The sequence below is a fragment of the Pseudopipra pipra genome, chromosome 4 (genome assembly GCF_036250125.1).
Source record: "Pseudopipra pipra isolate bDixPip1 chromosome 4, bDixPip1.hap1, whole genome shotgun sequence".
Classification (NCBI taxonomy): Eukaryota; Metazoa; Chordata; class Aves; order Passeriformes; family Pipridae; genus Pseudopipra; species Pseudopipra pipra.
The window spans coordinates 26,753,179-26,774,720 of NC_087552.1; the positions used below are offsets into that span (position 1 = coordinate 26,753,179).

Genomic DNA, 21,542 nt, shown 5'->3' on the forward strand with positions numbered 1-21,542 from the left:
AAGTAATTCCCACATCTTTATTACAGAGTCATCTTATGCTTTTTGTGGAAGCTTGCTTTCACTCATCTACAGCATCCAGTTTAGTTTAGGAACAGGTTTGTTGTCTCAATCTGTCAGTTTTAAAAGTTCATGTTTAAGAACTTAAAAAAAAATAACAAAATCGACACCACTAGCTGAAAGAGTAGAGGATATCAAAGAGAATTTCACACTTCCAATTCCTACAAGAACATTTAGTCCAGAATGTTTTCATTAGAAAATTAAAATTGCAATTTAATTTTTAAGGCTTGAGCTTTTAAAATGGAAACACAGTATTTATTATTTGCAGAATAAATGATTTATAGTCCTAAGACACAGTATTGTTAAAAACCCACCTTTCTGGTTAGCATAATTGTTTCAGAAATTGTTGCATGTGATGTGTTTATGGAAATAGATTGTTAAATTCTCCACAGAGGAGTAGAACTTTTTCACCTCCTGAAACATTTTGGATTGACACAGCAGCAGCTCTTACACAGTGACTTTCAATCTGGGACACATCTTTATTTCCAATCAAGATGAAAAAATGCTTTCTCAAAAATAAAGCAGGTCACAAGATACAGAAATTACTCCTTTAAAATATTACAGAACACACTTTTTCACAGGATACACACAGGGTACAGTTTCAGCTTGTTACTTTCAATACTCACAGTAAAATACTTTTTCAAATAACCTAAGTGCAGCTTGGAGCCATCAAATGCTGGTTTATATTGTTCTGCAGAAATACAGGATTCAAAGTGTCAGATGAGTTACTCCTTCTGTGTTCAGACTTGCTCAACCACTTGTGCACTACATCAGTGTTGAGAGAGGTTTTTTGGAAAGCCTGAAGCTTCAGTTCAGTTTTCTTCTGTTCCAACTGAAGCTCTATTTTAAAGAATAAATGCAAAGCTCCTGTGCTCTGATCATCAGGATAGCTTGTATACTGAAGATGCCATAATGCCCTTTAGGTTCTGGATATCCATGTTGTATGGTAAGACTTTCCCATTCAGGCAGATTGTCCTGAATGTTTACAGTCACTTAAATTTGCGGAGAAGGAACAGTGAGGAGACCAGTTGGCTTGATCTTATTGATTCCTCCATCTAGGATGCAGACCCTTGGGTATTTGTTTTTCACTAGATGAGCTGCAAACTGAAACAGATATATCATTAGCACACTGCACATTATAGTCCCTAAATTGAAATAACTTTGCGTTAAGTAAGGCAAATTAAAAAAAATTTAAAAAATTATTAGCCCCTAGAAGTCTTTTCTTTGCAACAACTAATCCAACACAGGAGCCCAGGCCTGTCTGTTGAAACAGCTGTGATGAATTTGGTGGTCATAAAGTGTCACACTAATAACATTGAACTTCATTTGTCTCTGCTTAGGCAAGATTTTACTTTATTCTAACAGGACTGTTTAATCTCAGAGCAATCACTGAACCTCTCTCAAAGCATGAACTAACAGATATTTTTCCCTGCATTAATCTAACTCTCAGCTGTTTTCTGTAGGTTCCCAAGTGTACAAGCATCAGAGTTTGATGGTATTGTCATTTTCTTACCTGTCAAGCTTGGCTGATGTAATTTGATTTCACAGGATGTCAGATATGAATTTGGGGTCTAGCAATGTACTCTCCCCTGTCCCCACCAATCTGCCCACAGACATGTTGAACAGTACAAGCACATATCCCCCCACCTTTGGAAGCCTCTCTCCCCAACTAGTTCATTCCATAAACCAAACATAGCATTTGCCAGTTTCCATGTAGTAACTTTGTGAAACATGACTACAGTGATGAAGAAACAGTATTTTGTATATAAAAACAATTATGATAAGAAATATCAAAATCATGTATCAAAATATCAAACCCCAAAGGAACAATATTTTATTACACGTCAAACTTGCCTTCTAGATACTGACTACAATGTATTAAAAAGCAAGTCACCAAAATAGATTAATCAGTGAGAAATTAATAGTTTTACTTAATTTGCAAAAGCTGTGAGAGCCTGTCCTGCCCTTCCAGTCTTTGAGATTGTTCCTTTTTACTTGGTTGGCAAACTAGTATCACCTGTAAAATCACTGAGTGCTTCCAAATGGGCTATGTAAACATTTGTAATTCCATTTTTGACTCTTTAAAATAATTCGTGATGCTATTTGAGAACCTATTTGCAAGTGGGATGTCCAAATAATTAACTTTTTATGAACAACTAAATTATCAACTCAAGAACAGCTGTAGGCACCCCAAATAAATTTAGTATATGGGATTTCTTTTTTTGTTTACATTCCTCCTAATTACCTGTTACAGTGTAACATATATTGAGGCAGAACAAGACGTACTACATGACTACCTGATCCAGTACAAGTCCTGGAATAATCTCTTTAAGAAGTAAGAGTTCATAATAACAAAGTTTTAACCTTTCCTAGCCAAAACTTTTGCTTCACACTGAAGATATTTTATATATGCAAGGAACTTATTTCTGTCCACTTATATGTCTAATGTAGCTACTGCATTCCTTTCTCTCTGTTTAGGATGCATTTAACCAGGGAGAGAGCAACTGTAACCACTGAGGACTTACTGCAGCAGAGTAATAGGTCACAGTAGACATTTTGGCTGTTATGTTTGTTTCAGGTACTTGCCTAAGGAAGACCAAAAGAATCAATCTGTCATCTCTCCTTCATTACTTTGGGTCACTCAGTACTGGATTCAAAAAAACAAATTAAAAAAATCCCCATGATCAAACAATCAAAACTAAGTAGTAATGAAGTTAAACCATGTGTGGATGCCAGTTTTCACGAGCAAAGTAAATGCCATACTTTTAGAGAGGTTCTTGGCTGCACAGATGGTGTAAATATACACAGAGATATCACTTGGAGAGTGCAAATACCTCTTGCTATAATCACAGTCCAAAGATGTGGTGTACAGTAAAACAGAGACAAAGATAATTCTCTTTGTCAAAAATAGCGCTCAGCTGTGCATACCACGAACTACAAAAATAGTTTATATTCCCAGTGAAATACTATCAGATATCTTTACTTCATGTGTACATATCTATCACCTCACAGTGCTCTCCACTTGTGACTAATGGATAGTGCTCTGTCTTGGACACCAACAGCTGGCAGAAATGAAAAATGGCAACAAGCATTCTGGCTGAAAGGAAGCAGCACGTTATTTCCTGAGTACAATGTCCCATGTGTCAACAGAGAGGTTCCACTCTGACTACTGATAATTATAAACTGCTGATAATAAACTGTAAACTCTGCTCCAAATGTTTGGATGCCCTATCCATAATATAACTACCATTCAATGTAGTCCTAGAAGAAAATATGCAAACAAGTGCTTTGTACTTAGGGTTTGAGCATTAAGGCCTGTGTCTCACTGTATTTTAGAACTGCTTTAGTAACAAGGTATGGAGATAAATTTTCTTCACTGCATATGACAGAGGTTACTTTTAAACCTTATGGTGTGGAATTTCTTGCTTCTTTCAGGGCCTCTGAGAAGCAAGCACTGGAAAATCTGTGGTTGATATACCACAAGATGAACTGCCTGTTTATTTTTTTGTTAAGTTGTCACAGAACTGTTTGCTGTTGTCTACCTGGTTTCAGTGAGAAAGGTTGCAAATATAGTTAGGAATATTGCATCTGAAAATCCAGTCAGGGAAAATCCACTGAGCAGGAAACGTACTACTATTGGCATCTCACTACTGTGGGAATTAGCTGCAAGTTGGGTGCCTGGAGGCATACACATTGACATAAGTTGAGAAAATATCAGCCTCCAAGAGCTTTGCACACACATCTGTCCATGCACTGCAAAGAAGAGTCTGGGTTTAACTCACACAGTAGTAGGATTTGATCCAATTAAAGACATTCCTAGTTTTACCTTCTGCCCTCCCACATTGTGTCACTGAAAGTAGAAGTAATAACTTTTGGCAATGAGTAAATTTGGAAGTGGACTCTTACTACCATTGTAGTCTTCCTTATGAAAGCTTTGACTTTTTATAGTTCTGTTCCTCAGTACATGTTTGTGCCTTCCTCTCCCAGACAGAGGAGCCCGTCTGCCACAGATCAGTACAGGAACTTGTTCCCCATGTTTCTGAAATGTTCCAACACCACCTGGTATCCTTCCATGCCAAAATATACTCTATGAAGCTAGTATTTTCAAAACACATGGAAATGTTATTTCTGGCATGTGCACTGATGGAGGGACATGAGAGGAGGACTATTTGAAATAGCTGCATACATTGCCTCCCTAATTTGACCTTAATTTATGTCAAATATCAGTAGCTTGAATCCAAGGAATGAAGGAAGATAAAAAAAATTGTTTCCTAAAAAGTTGGAAAAAAAAAATAAATCAGTCATGTGTCAAAAAAAGCCCAAAGTCCTCTTCTGAATGAATGCCACAGATTTTCTACAGCAGAAACTACAATCTTGGACTGCATGTGTGGGCTCTATTTCCTTTATGAATGCTGTCATAAAGTGTCAACTAGAAGTTTACTAACAGGCACCCGGATATGTAATTTGTAGTCCACTAAATAACCTAATTTACAGAGTTGCTCTGTTAAGACAGAAGATAAAATGGTGAAGAGATAAGCAAATGGGTTACATCATCCTTAGTGACCTGTAAACCACCTACATTTTAAAGAGAGATTTACTGAAACATAAAAGTAGTGCATAATTAAATTCACAATTAAATTTCCATTATACAAATGTATATTTCTATAAATAGAAATAAGCTGTCATTTATAAGACGATTACGCTTTCTTAAATTTATCAAATGTTTGTGTTGACGTAACTTTTGGGATATATCAGCTTCCCCATACCACCAATGGATCACATTCCTCTCTGATGCTTCTGTTTTCATTTAGACAACAATACTACATGGGGAAATGGAGTTTTGCCTATCTGAGGTAGAGGATTAAGGGGATGCCACAAGACTTTAACTTTTTTCTTTCTGCCTCAGGTGGCCTTTCCTCAAAATGCACTTCCCAAACTCAGTTACCATGTTTTCACTGGTGGCATCTAGAGTTTAAATTGAATTTTCTCTTGCTACTTTCACAGCAAATACTATATATTAAAGGATGAATATATGAGTAGCTTGTTTAATGACTACTATGTGATGTCTTTGGTGAAGACTATGGAAACACTATTCCTCTATAAAGTAATGCATCAATCAATTCCACGTAAAACACCCTTCTCGGTGAGCATAACTGAGCCAGAAAATTGTAATTTGCATTTGAAAGCAGTCAGTTAAGACTCTTCATGCAGATACAAGAATTCAGGCTTTCAAAGACACACAAGATCACAGCAAATTATATCAAAATTTGGGCAAATATTAAACATTTTACCCTGCATTGGTGATGCTCTCAATACAAACAGCATAACAGGACTGCTCCTTTAAGTACCATCAAAAACCTTAATAGTCTTCACACTGGCACATTTATCAAAATGTTTCTTCTACCCTGTTCCAAGCAGTAAAATAACAGCTTTCAAGTGTGCTGAATGTATTATGCCAGGCATGTCACATTTTTACACCGTCTACAGCAGAGAGTCTAATAACACAACAGCTTGAGCAGCCCTGTTCCCAGCACCCTTCAGGCTAGCCATGAGGGTTGCTATGTACACATTATTCACTTTCACAGACATTCTTGTGACAGGCTGTAATTAAAGGGCATGCTGGGAGGGAAGGAGGAGTAACATACTGCACCAGAATACCAAAAAAGACTGCTGTGACTAATGTTACCGGGGCATAAATATTAACAGCATCCTCTGAAAGAGTCAGAAGAAAAAGAGATACTTGAGAAGTTAGAGGAGAAATATCAACTAAATTTTGTAGTATTCATCCATTGCCACAAGGTTATTTATAGTTTTTCACTTGTAAAGTCATGTTACACAAACCCGTCTGGGACTGCAGTCTATTTGCTTTGTGATTTCAGTCAAGAGTTCACCTTCACTTCTCTGAAAGAACAGCCCCGTCAAAGTGATCAGTCTAGAGCTTTTTAAACAGCACTCTCCATATGCCACAAAGCAGACCCAGCACGCAAGATTATTTTTAATCAGCTACTTCTGATATTAAAGGGTTCCAGATAAATGAAGTGACACTTTGACACTATGGCAAAGATAGGAACCTAAAGCCTCCTGTATCAACAAAACAGTGCCTAGTTATTGGTTACAGTATTACCATAAACTGGAAGTAAAAAACCCACAGAAAGGACAACTTGGTGCAAACACATACTACAGTGGGGGTGGGGGGAAAGGAGCATAGAACCTCCTGCTCTAACAAGATCAAGGGAAAATTCTCTACATGTAGACTGGCCAAAGGGGAACACTTTCCATTCCACCAGTACAAAAACACAGCAGTAACTCAGAGCACTTACATGCAAAGATTTGAAAATAAGCCTACACAAACAGATATTTAATAGCTGGTTTCAGATTAAGTTGTACTGAGAATGAAAGTGAGAGTAAACACTCAAATTTCTTCAAGTAATAAATTTTAAACACCTGCACTTTAAATTTTTCACCTAGAAATTACAGAAAACATTAAAAAATACCCGGGTGGAAGTAAGCACTTGAAAATTAAAACTCAGTTGCAGAGATTTTGTAGAGATTTCGTAACACAGCTAATTCATACTGACAACATATATGCAGTGCACACAACACAGTTTAATGGATTGTACAATAAAAAATGCAGAAAGCAAACTATTTTATTTTTGACTCAACAGAAAATAAAAAAGTTGTTAGTGAACAGCAAAATGTAATTTCGAAAAGATGCGTAACAGCTGGCTTGAATATATAAAAAAAAGCATGAGTCTTTCTGAAAGATTCAGCCTCCTCCCCCAAGTCTAAAGATTGCCATAGATCTTGAAAATTGTTCAAAGAAATACTTGAAAGGCATTTCTTTGTGATCTGCAATACTTTTTTCTAACACTACCCAAACTGCAAGTTTTGTCCAGTTTCTTCTTAAACTCTAGCACAAAAGTCTTTGGGCCTCCCATGAAATGGATGCAATCCCTCCTGAAGCAGTCAGTCAGTCTGTCTGTCCTTTTGAAAAGCTGATTCAGATACAGTTTAGAGAAAAGCAGAACAACATTGCTCCAGACTGTATGGATATGGAAGCAGCAGTATGGATATTGGAATTGCCAAATTCACCAATAGCATTCTAGCTGGCATATCCTTACGCCAGTTTCCTAGACCTATAACACACGTTTGTATGTCACTGCCATCTCTCTTCCAGTTATCAGCATTTAAGATTCCTTGGATTAGAATACCAGGAAATATAAACCACTGTTTTAAGAGCCGGCAAACAGCCCCAGAAAGTGATCATTCGAGGTTATTATGTAGTAGTCCTGAGTGATATGTATACAACCTAATTCATGCAAGCTCAAGCAAGGACAAGAGTACTCTTCCAGAGGTGCAGTCCACAAAGACAGCATGACCACAGCCAAGACAGATGTCTGGAGGAACTCTGGAGCCTGATGGCACCAATCCAAGATTCAGGTTCACCACTCTCCCATCTTTCCTGTCCTTAGAGATTTCCCAGATGATTGAGAAGAGCTGAGATCCTGCCTGCCAGCATCTCTCAGACATATTTTGATAGGTAAAATAGAGGACTCCATGATTCCTGATCTCAGAAACATGCAAACCTCTATGCAGTAAGGTACACAGGCCAAAAAGCACCTACATCAAATGAAGAACTAAAATTTCCAATGACTGTTACCACTGGTCTCATTAAAAAATAAAAAAGAGAACCTATTTTGAGTTTTAGAATTAGCCTGTTTTCCTTGTCACCTACTTCAGAGGAGAAAAAGAAACACTCAAGTTCTATTCCTGAACCTCATTCTTTCACTTTCCCCCTTTCCTCTCCCATACCTATCTGGAAAAGTGGAATATTTAGGTCATTGCTGCTGTATCTGAGGCATCCAATGCAAACTAACCAAAGCCACAGTCAGGGGCAGAATTACAACAGCATAACACAACTCCTGGCTGGCAGCCCAAGTGTCTTTCTTGGGCTGTGTGAAGAGCATGTACTGGCAACAGCAGCTGGCCTGCTTTCTGTTGAAGAAGGGAAACATGCATACATTATGCATGTTACAATAATAAAAAGGGCTACATTTACAGAATAAAATAATGAAGACTTAACCATGTATTGGGTAGGGTTACAACCAGCAGGATAGTTGCTAACTAGTGAATCTATTCAAACTTTTCAAAATACAAGCTTTATCCCTTCCTCTTTAAAGGCAACAAAGAGGCACCTGATGATTCCAGAAAGCTGTGAGTCTGAATAGAGATGGGAGGATGGGGCCTTAACAAAACAAACACGAAAAAGAGCCATTCTAGTAATCATAAGGAGCCCCTCCATCCCTGCAAAGAGAAAGTATCTTCAGTTTTCATTCCAATTGTTCAATCACTTTTCTTCAGAGACTATTTGCAAGGAAACACAGAATCTAAAAGATGCATGGTGGAAACATCTCAAAAAGCTTATTGTCTAATTTCTATTTACTTTCACTTTAGAAGTTTCATTAGGCCCTTTCAACTAAATACGTCTGTCTTTACAAGGCAAAAATCCACCCATCTTTTAGTATTCTATGCAACACCTAATCTTCAGATCACCCTATGAAGTTTCATAGGCATTCATTTGTAGTTTTAAGACAGGCTTCTAACAGGACACAGCTTCAGCATGCAAGGACTTGCTTCTCTGGCAAGGGTTTTTTAAAAGCTCTGAGGAAGATGACAACAAAATCACACAAATTTAGTGGTAACCAGACACTTTAACATATGTGTCTCAGTCTTCATATAAGAAATGCATTTTTGATAGTGTGCTGGGAGAAAATGTTACTTTCATATATAAAAAAATATTTTTTTTCTTTTTTTTCAGGCCAGGAATATGTTATACAAAAAGAATCTTAAACTTGACCCTCTCCCTCTTGCCTTGAAAAGGGTCAGAAAGATCTCATGGAAACTCAGGACTTCTTGTCTTTGCTTTGGAGATAATTCGTGCAATGAGAATAACTACTTTGTTTCAGTAATTTGTAGAAACTGTCTAGACAATATATTTATAGCAGCATAACTTATCTAGATAAAAAATAATCAATGTAGCAATTAGAAGTTACAATTGAAAATTTATTCCCCAGCTATAAAGACACATTTTTTAAGCTTTGACTTACAGCTTATCTAACTATCTTTTTCCAAGGAAAAAAAAATAAATGAGTTTTTAGGCACATTATTAGGCAAATTAAAGTGTCCTGTATATTTTATTCTGTTATAGCATTTAACAGACAATAATACACATACATTAAACCACCAGGGAAACACATGAAACAACCACATTACACAAGCAGAAGTGTGTCACTGTCAAAATTGAGTTGCTGGAGAATGATTTAGTATCAATAAGGTATTCCTCCTATTCTAAATTCAGTCAAAATTGCAGTTATACAGACAAAAGTTTGAAATGGAAACAGATAATGGCTTAGCACCTCAAAGTTGCCTGAGGGAGGGAAGATGAAGAAATGTCACCCTTCCAAAAAAAAGACCCAAACCAATCTCTGTCCTACATATGCATAACTATAATCCACCTTTTTACTTGCTGTATCTCTGACTTTGAAAGTGAAAAAAATCAGATGTTATTCATCATACACCAAAAACAGAAGCTACAGCTGAGCACTCATTGCCTGTTTAACTATTACATTCCCAACCGTAATGACCCCTTGCCCATAATGGAATTTACAATGTACTTATCTATCTATGGATGTGGGAAATGGCAATTTAATTCACTTAAGAGATGCTGCCACTTAACGTATTTAAAAGTTAAATTTCAAAATAGAATCTGGTTGATGAACTCCAGCATAATGCCTTTTATGTGGAGGTTTCCTGCTGTTTTCAGAGACAAAAAATATCTGCTCTATTAACAAGTGCCCAGTAACTCCTAGGAGAAGAAAGACTGGCATAAAGTGAGAACCAGCCTAAAGGACGGAATATTCTCCAGAGAAGTGCAAACTAAGCACCACCACACTATATCTCTTTTACAGTACCTTTATGCTGCTAATGGCACATTCACTAAGGCTCTTATACATCAGCCAATCTATTAATTTAACTTTTAGTGTTAGTAAATCAAATGACTTTACATGCAGGATTACCCTGTTTTAATTCCTTCCTAAGGAAGTGTTCAACTAGAACTAGAGCTGTCAGAGCCAGAGCCAGTATGTGACAGTGCTGGTTTCCTTTGCCTCCTGCTGGAACAGCGCTGTGGTGAAGTTTTCAGTTTTCCCTCACCTCTCAAATTCTAGACAGCATTTGCTTTCCAATTTAAATGTTTTATCATCTGGCTCCGAATCAAATACGAAAGACAGAAACAGAAATGAAGTGCAAAAAGTTATTTTCTACAGGTCTGTTCAGTATACTCAAGTTTGCTTTTTAAATTATTTTTAAGTGATGCCAAGTAGGCTACTAGTATGAAGTGCAATTGAAAGATTCAACCTTCTAATTACAAACAGTCACATAAATAAATAAATAAATCAGTGTTTTTTCACTCTTACCCCTACCTCTAAGTCCTGTATAAATTTAAACCAAATGTATAACAGTGCCAATCTCCATATTTTTAGTGGTGTATCTTTCAGTGAACACTTCTGAAAAATTCCCCTTTATGATGCAGGGTTCTATTTGTGGGTCATCTGGATGCATTTCATGTGGAAATACATGACTCTGTTTAGAAAAAGTACATTTTAAGTTGAGCATCTTATAACATGGACAAAAGTTGGTTTTGTGTCCATGCATTCACTTTTAAAATTTTTCCTGTGATTGTTTGACTTAGTAAAAGTTAAAAAGTAATTGTCAAACCTCAAAGCTACATAGTTTTGGCATGAATAGTGGTAGACAGTTCTATGCAACCATGCAGAGTAAAACTGAAACTGGCCTTAAAAATTATCCATGAAAAAAAGAAGTTCTAAGTTTTACCAACACAGTCAAATTGAGGCTGGTTTTATATGCACTTTGAGAGTGTGACAGAGGTGGTGAGTCCCCACCAGTATTTAGGCTTAAGTATTCAATTAGTTTGTGGGCAAACTGGTCAATCCAGTATTTTGTTGCTATTTAAAGCTCTACGCTCTTTAGTTAGGCTTTCAAGAACTCTAAAAGCAAATCAAAAGACAAAGTAGCACTTCTTTATGAAAAGCTATAATGTTGACAATTCTGGGTCAATATTGTCTCAGTTACAGAAAATCTGGGTTTAGAGGATAAGACAGCACCTCTCACATGACTGAAGTACTTGCACTTGCTAAGCAAGTTTTGTTTAGCTGCACAGCAAAGGAAACATTTGATTTTCATTTAATGAAACATTTAACAAAATACCTAAGTTTGCATCAGAGGTGTCACTCAGAAGAAAATGGTATCTTCATGGCTATGGTGGAACTGAGAGCCTGCACTGTAACGCCTCTCTCCTTTCCGTACTCGGAAATTTGATACAGGTAGTTTCTTCAATCTGTTTTAGTTCCTCCAGAACTTGCAGAAAATGAGTTGGTAGTATGTGGAATACATCCCATAAAGGCACTCCTTAGCGAACACCAAAGCACTTCCTTTTTCCTGTTCCTATTCCTTAGGAGGTTAGTGAATGGATAGGCTCTTACTGAGATAAACTAAGATCTTTGGTGATTTAAAATGTAATTGTTCAAAGCAGCTGCATAATTCACCATCAAACATGTAAAGCATCATTTAAATAACCTCCATTTTGCTCTTAGCATTTTATGCATTTTGCATTTGTCCCTTTGAGGGAGGGATTTGTGCATTCAGCATTTCGTGAGGAATTGTTATTATTCAAGTTAACTCATTTCATGTTGAAATATTTATCATGAACTTACCCAGATCTCACACATAAACCTAGATACTCACTAACTGAAACTATTTCAGATATGCTGCACAGTCTCTTTTATGCCATCTCTGCTACTATTTAAAAAACCTGATACATATCACAAGTTAATTTTCTAAATGATAAAATCCAGGTTAATGAAAGGAATTTCTCACACTACAACTTCCTATATGAATAATAAACACCACCACGTGTTGTGCCGATGCTTCTGCTGTTCCTGACGTGAAGATCTTTTAATGATCCACAGCCCTTCTTGCCATATCGGTTACAGGTCATGTCCTTTGAGTAAATAGGCTTAAGAAACTGGTGAACTAAAGGCATACCCTAATTAAGAGAGTGTCTTAAAGAAGAGAAATACTTACATACTTCTTATTCTGGTGGTACTCAACACCATCAAATATTTAATTATAGAAAAGAATAGGCAAATCTGAATATTCTAAAGGCACTGACACTAGAAATATCATACAAAAGTTACCAGTAAGAACCATTCTCCTCTTCACTGATCATAACTGCATGAACAAATGATTTTCAAAAACTCAGCAACATGTTGTTTCTTACTAGTAGCAATATGAATTATATCTTATTTCCTTTGTACTTCATAAGGTATCTGTTCCCATCCAACTTACCTTGTATGTGCTTCCTAACACCACAGAAAGTAAATGTAAGTCACTTTTGAAAACCAGGTCTTACTGATGCACATTAGAAGTGCTGATGTCACTTCTCTAACATGACAAAAAATAGAGATTTTAAAGCTGAAGAGGGTAATGTTAAATAATTTAATTTCAAAACATGAACCTTCTCAGATGTTGACCACTTGAAATGTCTGTCTAGAAGCAGAAATGAACAAGAAAAACATTACCCCAAATCCTGTCATCATACCCATAATTACTAATCTAAATTTTCCAGATTCTAGCATTTATTTACTACTGTCTGTATCCATGCCACTAATGTATCTCTAAGTACAAAAATACATGTTATTACAAAATACTTACGGTGGCTGTGTTCTTCACTGCATTTCCTACAATCACCACGACTCTTCCTTTAAAGCTCTGGAGCGTTGCAGTTGCTGGGCACTGGACGAGATCCCCTTCTGCAGTAAATGCTGATGCAAATGGGACATTGATGCTTCCAGAAATATGGCCACGGTTAAAGCTAAGAAGGATCAGTTAAGGAGATCTGAAAGGCAGAGAAATCTGCACAGGTGTAGGATGAACCTGCTCTTCATCCTGGCTGTCACAATACAGCAATGTTGGCCTTTTGTGATAGTATATTTTGACAAACCATATTTGCTATTTACTCATATGAAGGAAAAAACTTCTGACACTACATATGACACAGCACTACAGAAAATGATCTGCTAAATGAAACACTTGGTGCTAAAGAACCAATATCTATGGTATATGTAATTTTGTGGATTTTACTTCTAATCAGCTCTAGTCTGATAATAAGAGCCAAATACCAATAAGCAGCTGGAGCACCTCTTCTAGAGGAATTTTATGCAAAAGGAATGAAGTACTTACAATAAGAACTAAAGCTAAACAGGGATTATTGAGAAACATCCTCAAAACTCCTGTCAACCCTCCCAAGGCCTCTACAATTTTGATCCAAATTGAAATTCCAATGTACATGCCCTCAGATTCCTAGACAATGAGCACCATGTATATTATCTGCAGTCCCACTAACAGCAATATTGAAAAGCAAACAACTCTGAGACACAGCTAGCTGTCCTTCACTTTCAGAGGATGAACATTCAATGAAATTTTATAAGCAAATATTGAATGTGAAAATCTCTTAAATAAAAATTAAGTTGGATCGCTACTACCTAGCTCTTTATGAATTTGAGAATACACCATGACCTTGACAAAACTCTGAATTACTTTCCTAGACTGTACACACATGCCTGGAACACTTTCCTTTCCCATCTATAAGCAAGAACAGCTTTGAAGAGATGAAAAAAAGCAAAGTTCTGCAAAAATATACACAATGTCAAATCTCTAGATTAGTCACTCTATTACTGTACTTGCAGAAAGTTAGTTAAATTTATAATTAAATCTCAGAATCTATTAAATAAAGAAGCTGTCTTAAATGGAGGAAAGATTTAATTCATTTCGCTTAATATTAGCATTAATTTTTTGTGATTTATGTAACAGTTTCAGTTTTATGATCATCATTGTTATATGGCTATTTAAAAACGTTTGAAAGAACAAAAGATGATCACATATCATTCATTAATGTTGTCAGTTTATTTCTATTTTGAATGGGAAAATTATATCCCTCCTTCCCTCATCTGTGCCAACCCCATTTATAACCACGTAACTCTCACTGCTACTGACCAGGTTCTGAAATGATCATCATTTAGACAGAAAATGGCTTTGGTCAAATTTAATTGCTTACACTTACACCACTGAGTATACTTAACTGCTCAGAGAACCTTGACCTAATATTTTTAAGAAGTCCTGATTACTAAGACAGTTAATAAAAAGGCCAAGATTTTGTGCTACAGACTGAGAGACCGTAAGTACGCAGGTATAACTTTCAAAACATGAATGGAAGGCTGCCAATATATCTGCTAACATGCTAAATGAAATAAGCCTTAGAGGAATTGCTAGCCAACTGAAACAGTGCTTTGTGTATAAAACCTTTTCATTAGAAAGTCTTCTGTTACAAAGCTGTTTATTGGGAAAGAGGGCTAGTAGCTCATGGCCTTGCAACATGAGATTCATTACAAAAAAATTCCTTAGCTTTCAAAAGCATCCTATTATGAAATACAAAGCATGTTTGATACTTGTTGGAAGTCCTCTCATCCCTTTTTCAAATCACTCAGAGAACAAAGTGAGAGTGAGGTTTAGCATGACAAGCATAGATGATGAAAAAACCTAAAAACAAACTTAAGAAATGATCATATTTTTGAATCATCTCACAGTGGTCTATTAAATTTTAAAACACATGCCACAGTAACATACAGACTGCCTGATCCTATTGTACAGTTTGTTGAAATTTTGTGACAAACACAAAGACTGTTTCCTTACTGTGAGAATGAACAGGACACTGAACACAGTATTCCTATGGTTTCCCACACATATTCATAACTGCTGACAGTTTAATAGCTTTCTACATATCATATATTTTCTTCTTCAGCGGACATACAAACCAATTAACTCAAGGGTAATTCTACTACCTACCAGGCTGCCTTTTTAATAATGACATTTCCTACCTCCTAATACCAGATGGGTATTAGGATTTCAGTCCACCCATTATTTAAAGGACAGGACATTTTAGTCTACCATAAACCTCAAGCAGACTGAAACAGCAGCAGTAGTCATTACAGTGCACTATTCAAGCTAATGGAGACTTCCACTCTACAGGGTGGCGTTTTAACAAACTAGATGAAAAAATTAGGTTTAAACATTATTTAAATTTTTTACTACATATTTTAGCCCAAATACTGGCCTTGATCTATCATTCACTTCATTGTCTAGAAATTACACTCTTACAATACACATACGATATGTTACTAGCATTTGTTAGACACCAGAAGATCTTCTCTCTTGGTAAAGATGTTGGGAGCCTGTTGAATCTCTATCATTGGAGACCTTTAAGAATAAGCCAGACACTCGCAAAAGGAATTATCTTCTTTTCTCAAAGTGAAAGGGGGACTAAAACTCATAGAATCATAGAACAGTTAAGGTTAGAAAAGACCTCTAAGATCACCAAGTCCAACTGTTAACCCAGCACCGTCATGTTCACCATTAAACCATGTCTCCAAGTGCCACATCCACACTTTTTTGAACAGTTCCAGAGATGGTAATTCTCTGGGCAGCCCATTCCAATGCTTAATCACCCTTTCTGTGAAGAAATTTTTCCTGCTGTCCAATCTAAACCTTTCTGGTGCAATTTGAGGCCACTTCCTCTTGTCCTGTCACTTGTTACCTGGGAGAAAAGACCAACCCCCAGCTCTCTACTACTTCTTTTCAGATAGTTCCTAAGAGCAATAAGGTCCCCACTTAAGCCTCCTTTTCTCCAGGCTAAACAACTCTGAATCTTTTGTTATTTTTCTATTGAGTACTGTTTGCCCATTAAGAATTATAACTTGCAACACAGCAAGCTAAGAGTAGACTGCAAAAAAAAAAAAAAATCTACATCACTTTTGCTATTATGAAATTAACAATGCTTAAAAAAATTATACAAACCGATAACAAGTATATTTCCAAATACTCTCTATAATGTTAAAAGTTACCTCTAATAATGTCTTGTCATTGTTCCCACTTTTAGATGGATGTTGACCGAAATGTATGCACCTGGAAAAGCACACCTTTAAGAACTGCCCCTTCCCAAATGCAAACAAACCCAGCCCTATAACTACAGTACTTCAAAAAAAAAAAACCAAACAACCTCAACCCGCCCCCAAACACTCCATATGCAAAGAACTATGTATTTGAAAAGAAACAAATGAGTAAGGTGTAGGCAGGGTAGTGACCCTGATAAAAATATAGCTCCAAGATACCTTTAAGACTTTTCTGATTGTCAGCTACTGGAGAATGTAAGTTAGGGCAGCTGTATGGCTTCATTACCTAACAGTAGCATGAAGACACTCAATAGGAATCAATTTTCCGCTGAGGAATTGACAAAGCACATGATCTATCAAATCTTCTTTATCTCCCTTCCACTTCACTGGAAAGACTCATGCCCTTCCAAAATATTGTTCATATTAAATGTAGCATTAAAGCACTCATGCTACTGGTACAAAGTGATTTCACTAAACTCACAGCTTAAAATGGGAAGGCAAAAATACATTTGTCCTCTTCTCTGCAAACCAGGCCTCCCTCCAAATCCCCCTGCCTTCAGTTCTTCCACTCTACCTATACCACATCCCTTTCCTTTATTTACCATTCTAACATCTCACTGTCTGCAGACAATGAGGAAGTAATTGATACAAGCATGATTTATCAAGACTGGCACTCAGATTTGAAGGATACTCTTCGCTGTTACGAATGTCCACCACCAGCAGCTTTGGCTTGCTAGGCTTTGTTTTCTTTATAGGTGTTTTGGAATGACTAGGTCCTGTCAACTCACACAAATCAATCAGATCTTCTGCTGAAATTCGTGGTGACACTTCTGCCTTCAGGTCATCCAACTTGATGGAATCCCTAGACTTTAGAAGAAAAAAAAAATATATTAGGGGTCAAAGAATTAGAGACATAGTGTTCTTTGAAACTTCTTTGATAACCTCAAAGTGTAATAACCTAGTTAAACAGAAACACATATTTCCTTATAACTCTGAACTAGTCAAACTATCCACATAGAAAAGGTCCAGAGCAGTGCCAAACGCCTATCTAACAACTATAGCCCTATTTTCTGTTGAAGTTGTTGAAAAGAAAACAGTTTGACAATTTGTGTAAGTTTTTGCAGTTTGAGATTTATTAATGAATTATTCACTGTCACAACACCCATAAGAACATTTCTCAGCATCAGAAAGTAAATATATTGGCTAGAAAACACTCTCTGAAAAGAGAAGCTGAAAGGTCTCATGCTGGGAGCAGAAAAGATGGGTAGCAACTGGCAACTTGGCACAGAAACAGAGATGTCTCTGTAAGACGCAGAGCTATCTGCAGCTCAAAGACTAGGCACAAATCAGGACACCAGAAATATAAGAAGTAGTCCTGTTTTATAATCCAGAAAATTTGTCCTTAGTTTTGTGGGACAGGGAAATTTATATATATAAATTTTTATTTATATAAGAAAATATATTTTGGGGGATGGGACAGATGACACAACACACACACCTGGTAGTGCTCAAGCAACTAGCATGATAATACCTGAAATTGTTTTTCATAAGAGAATCTCCACTGTGAATTAACTCAGAGATATTCCTAAGTGCTAGTATTTCTACACTCTATATTCTTAAAGAGTATCACAGTAGCCAATTTTCTGCTTTTAAAAAATATTCCATTTCTGTTATCTTGTTTCAGATTGCAGTGATCACACCAATACAAGACACTGTTTGCTCATAGCCTATGAAAAAAAAATTCAAGAGAACAGGAGTAACACTGAAGAAAAGGGAGGCACTACTAATTAGTATTAGTCAAATTGACTGTTGTTAGCTCTAGTTTTTGTTTTGGTTTCTAAACATACTAGTTTGCCATTTAACCTGAGGACTATTCAAAATTTAGAGAATATGCTAGACAGACCAGAGAGACCATACACATTTTTCTGAGTTATGTCTCAGAAAAGACTTCCTAGACAGTCCAGCAGTTAAGAAATACTTTTGCTGTAAAGCCGGTTATCAAAAAGCATTCAAAATTACAAAAAACCCCCCCAAAACCAGTAATTACACTTCAGGGAATATATTAGGTCACCAAACTGCCTTTTCCATTGTACATGATAGTAGTCAAAACAAAAGAACTCACAAATTGCTAGTGTCAACACATAATTTCCTCACAAGTTCAGAATAAAAGAGGTCAAGATGCTTTATAATGAGAAAAACACATGGTTTCTGGATAAGGTATTATTTGTTTCAACAGAATAGACAATACTTAAGGGAGACCTGTTTCCATAAAAATAACAGTGTAACAGATGGCACACCCAACTCCCAGTTGCTGTCTAGAGCCACCTCCCAGCTGAATAGCTGCATTTTCCCAAGAGGAGTCCAAGGAAATGAACCGAAGGAGGGAAGGAAGAAAGAAAGCTCAAACTCTTCTCACAAACTTCAGACTTGCCAAATGAATCCAGCAGTCCACATCTAGGGGATTCACACAGACACGTCTGCAAGATCCAGGAAAGGTAGCAATGTAGAAGGAGTACCGATTACGTAAATACGCACTTGGCTGAGACAGCTTAATTTGCCTGATGACTAAAACTGGCAGACATCACTACACCCTCCTCAGGCAACAGCTTCTCCCTCAGGAGAGTGATTGTGGAGCAACACCAAGGAGGGAAGGGAAGCAAGGCTGCTGCAAAGAGTTCAATCCTTAAAGCAGGGTCACATGATTAGAGGTAACAATAAACATTCAGGTAGCAAAGTCAGGTATTATAAATGTGGTCTATGCCAGTGAAGCTGGCTGAGATGACCTGAATTAAGTCTTCGGGAGAAACATTTACATTATGATAGTCTCTGATTACACAACCACTTCCTACTTCTATTTGCACAATTCTTCTCTAATGGAATAGATGGGATGAATGCCTCAGGAATGAATGAAACTTTAAGGTGAAAGCATGAAGTCTACAGCAAAAAGCAAACCAGCCAAAATTCACCTAAGCCAATATAAAAACATTTTCTCCTTATCTAACAGTATAAAGCCATGAAAAGTGCTCTACAGGTACACACTATCTGTCCTGCTAATAGATTTTAATAACCAGGACAAGCACTTTTTTCCTTTAACTGGGTTGAAAATAAGGAGAAACACATTCAACTGTGAATTTTTACAATGCTCTTTACTTTGACCTAGATTTGCATAAATGGCATATTTAGTGACACAACATCTCTATTAGGCTTTGAACAAAGCTCATCAACAGACTAGCTGGAAATAGAATTGCTGAATCAATTCTTTCTCTAACAACTGTTTTATCTAACTAATTTATTTCCTTCAAATTGCAAAGTGAAATATGTGCACACACTTATAAGATAATCTTTCCTAATTACATTTAAAACATTGACTTTATCTACTCTATCTGGTAACAACTATATTTCATGTCAGACATTTTCTCACAGGAATTTTCTAATGAACTGTCAGGACATGCTAAATGTAGCTAACACGAAGCTGTCAATCCTTCTACCCAGTCCTCACACCTTTTCTTAAAACCACCATCCTGTTACAGTTTCGTGCTGGACTTGAGTTCAGACAGCTCTTGAGGCCGTCACAGCTGCTGAGCACCCAAATCTTGCGGATTCTTCTGAACCTTTAACACCTTTCCTGCTGCTTTCCACAACAGTGTTTCAGCTGTCATCTACCAGCCCAGTGACTACTCTCTTTGCCTAGGCCTGGCCAAGTAAGAGGAGATGTACAAGAGAGGCTTCACATTTGTCCTAACTGTTGGCTTCAATTCCTGTTAGGCTTTATTATGTCATTGCAGGCACTGCTTTCCAGCTGTGAAGAACCAGAAGGAAAAGTAGGTGAAGGAAGTGAGAGGGCCCACTTTGAACCAAATCCTTTGAGTCAGGTTAGCTGCGCTCAGAGAAAGTTTGTGGCACTGATAGACTCTTAGTAATTGTTTACAAATATCCAACAAATTGTGAACAGTATCCAACTGAGATTTTGATTCCAGCTAAATTAAGTTGCAGGTAGTCATATCTGAGGACAGCTGCTTACAATATCTCACTGAATTTATCATCTGCAATTTTTTGTTTTAAGTCATGAAAGGAGGGTAAGGATTAACCCATAACCCAAACCTATGGGGAGTACAAACAGGGCAAATAAAAAAAAGTAAAAAAAAAAAATGCTTGGATAACCACTGGGAAAAGCTTTAAAAAAAAAAAGCTAAAAAGCTTATCACATATATAAGATGCTTCTTTCTTCCCTTCAATTATCTTCCTGCTGTGATCTATTTACTCTTTTCCAAGGCAGACATAGTACATAATATCCAAGAAATCCCCCTCTTTTTCTTAAAAAAGGCAAATGCTCTCCTTTAAGGACAGTGCCAGAGAGCAGTTAAAAGTCCCCTCACACACTTGTGTAGCGTGCTCCTACAGTCTTGTCAATATACTCATGGGTTTAGAGATCATGTAAGAAATTGCATACTGACAACTACTCTGAAATTGAGAACTGCTCATAGTTGTGTAAAACTTGGTGCTAATAACACCAAGGTCATGTGTTCAATCCCCTGTATGGGCCATTCACTTAAGAGTTAGACTTGATGATCCTTGGGGGTCCCTTCCAACTCAGAATATTCTGTGATACAGAGATGAACTTTCTGTCATTACTTAGCAAATGTAAGAATTATCAGAATCATGCACAATTTCACACCCGTAACCACACACACACATCTACATGTGCTAAGATACTGAGCTTAGTACATAAGTTGCTTTGTCTGTTTTCCTGCAAAGAAGAGAAACTTATTTTAGTATATTCTAACTTAAAGCATGATTCATGCTTTAGACTATTCAGCTGTAAGAAACTGTTCATTGAGGAAGACTCTTTAATCAGCAAGATGGTAATAGGAAAAAGAGCACTTAAGTTGAAGTCTGGGGTCTCCTTGTCTCCCAGAAGTTTCTCTGACAATACCCTAAAATCTTTACTTTCAAAGTACTTACTCTTCTCACCCCATTAATTTTCAAATAGGTCTGGGAATTGCTAAGCCATATGTATTTACTGCTCTTAATAAGAAGAAATAGGCATTAAGAATTTAATTTTTTTTAATATTATGAATTAAAGCTGCTTAACCATTCTCAATTTAGAAGTCAAGGTTCAGAGAGATTAAAGCATTCCAGAACATGAGGCTGATACAATCATAGCTCCTATCTCTTTTCCTATTAGCCTGTAATCTCTTACAGGCATTTCATCGTGGCTATTAAATGAAGATATACACTTTTTTAGAGAAAATAACCAACTATCTTTAATTCTGCTGAACCTGAACTTAACAGTTCCATCTGATAAATACAGGAGCTATAAAGCAACTTTTTATCCATGGAAAGTATAGCTTTATCTGAGTAGATGCAGGGTTTCTCCTCTTTGTCTTTGAAGCTGGCAAA

General features: G+C 36.8%; 1 protein-coding gene across 3 annotated transcripts in view; it reads right to left on the minus strand.

Annotated features, from left to right (window-relative positions):
- Positions 1 to 516: 516 nt before the first annotated feature.
- TBCK (TBC1 domain containing kinase) overlaps positions 517 to 21,542 on the minus strand; it is a 98,474-nt gene continuing 77,448 nt past the window's right edge. For all 3 annotated transcript variants that reach the window (XM_064652056.1, XM_064652054.1, XM_064652055.1), the window contains 3 exons: positions 16,834 to 17,009; positions 12,850 to 13,009; positions 517 to 1,161 (listed from right to left, as the gene is read on the minus strand). In XM_064652056.1, coding sequence (XP_064508126.1) covers positions 1,051 to 1,161; positions 12,850 to 13,009; positions 16,834 to 17,009 — 447 coding nt within the window. In that variant the 3' untranslated portion in view covers positions 517 to 1,050. The remainder of the gene's footprint in view (positions 1,162 to 12,849; positions 13,010 to 16,833; positions 17,010 to 21,542) is intronic.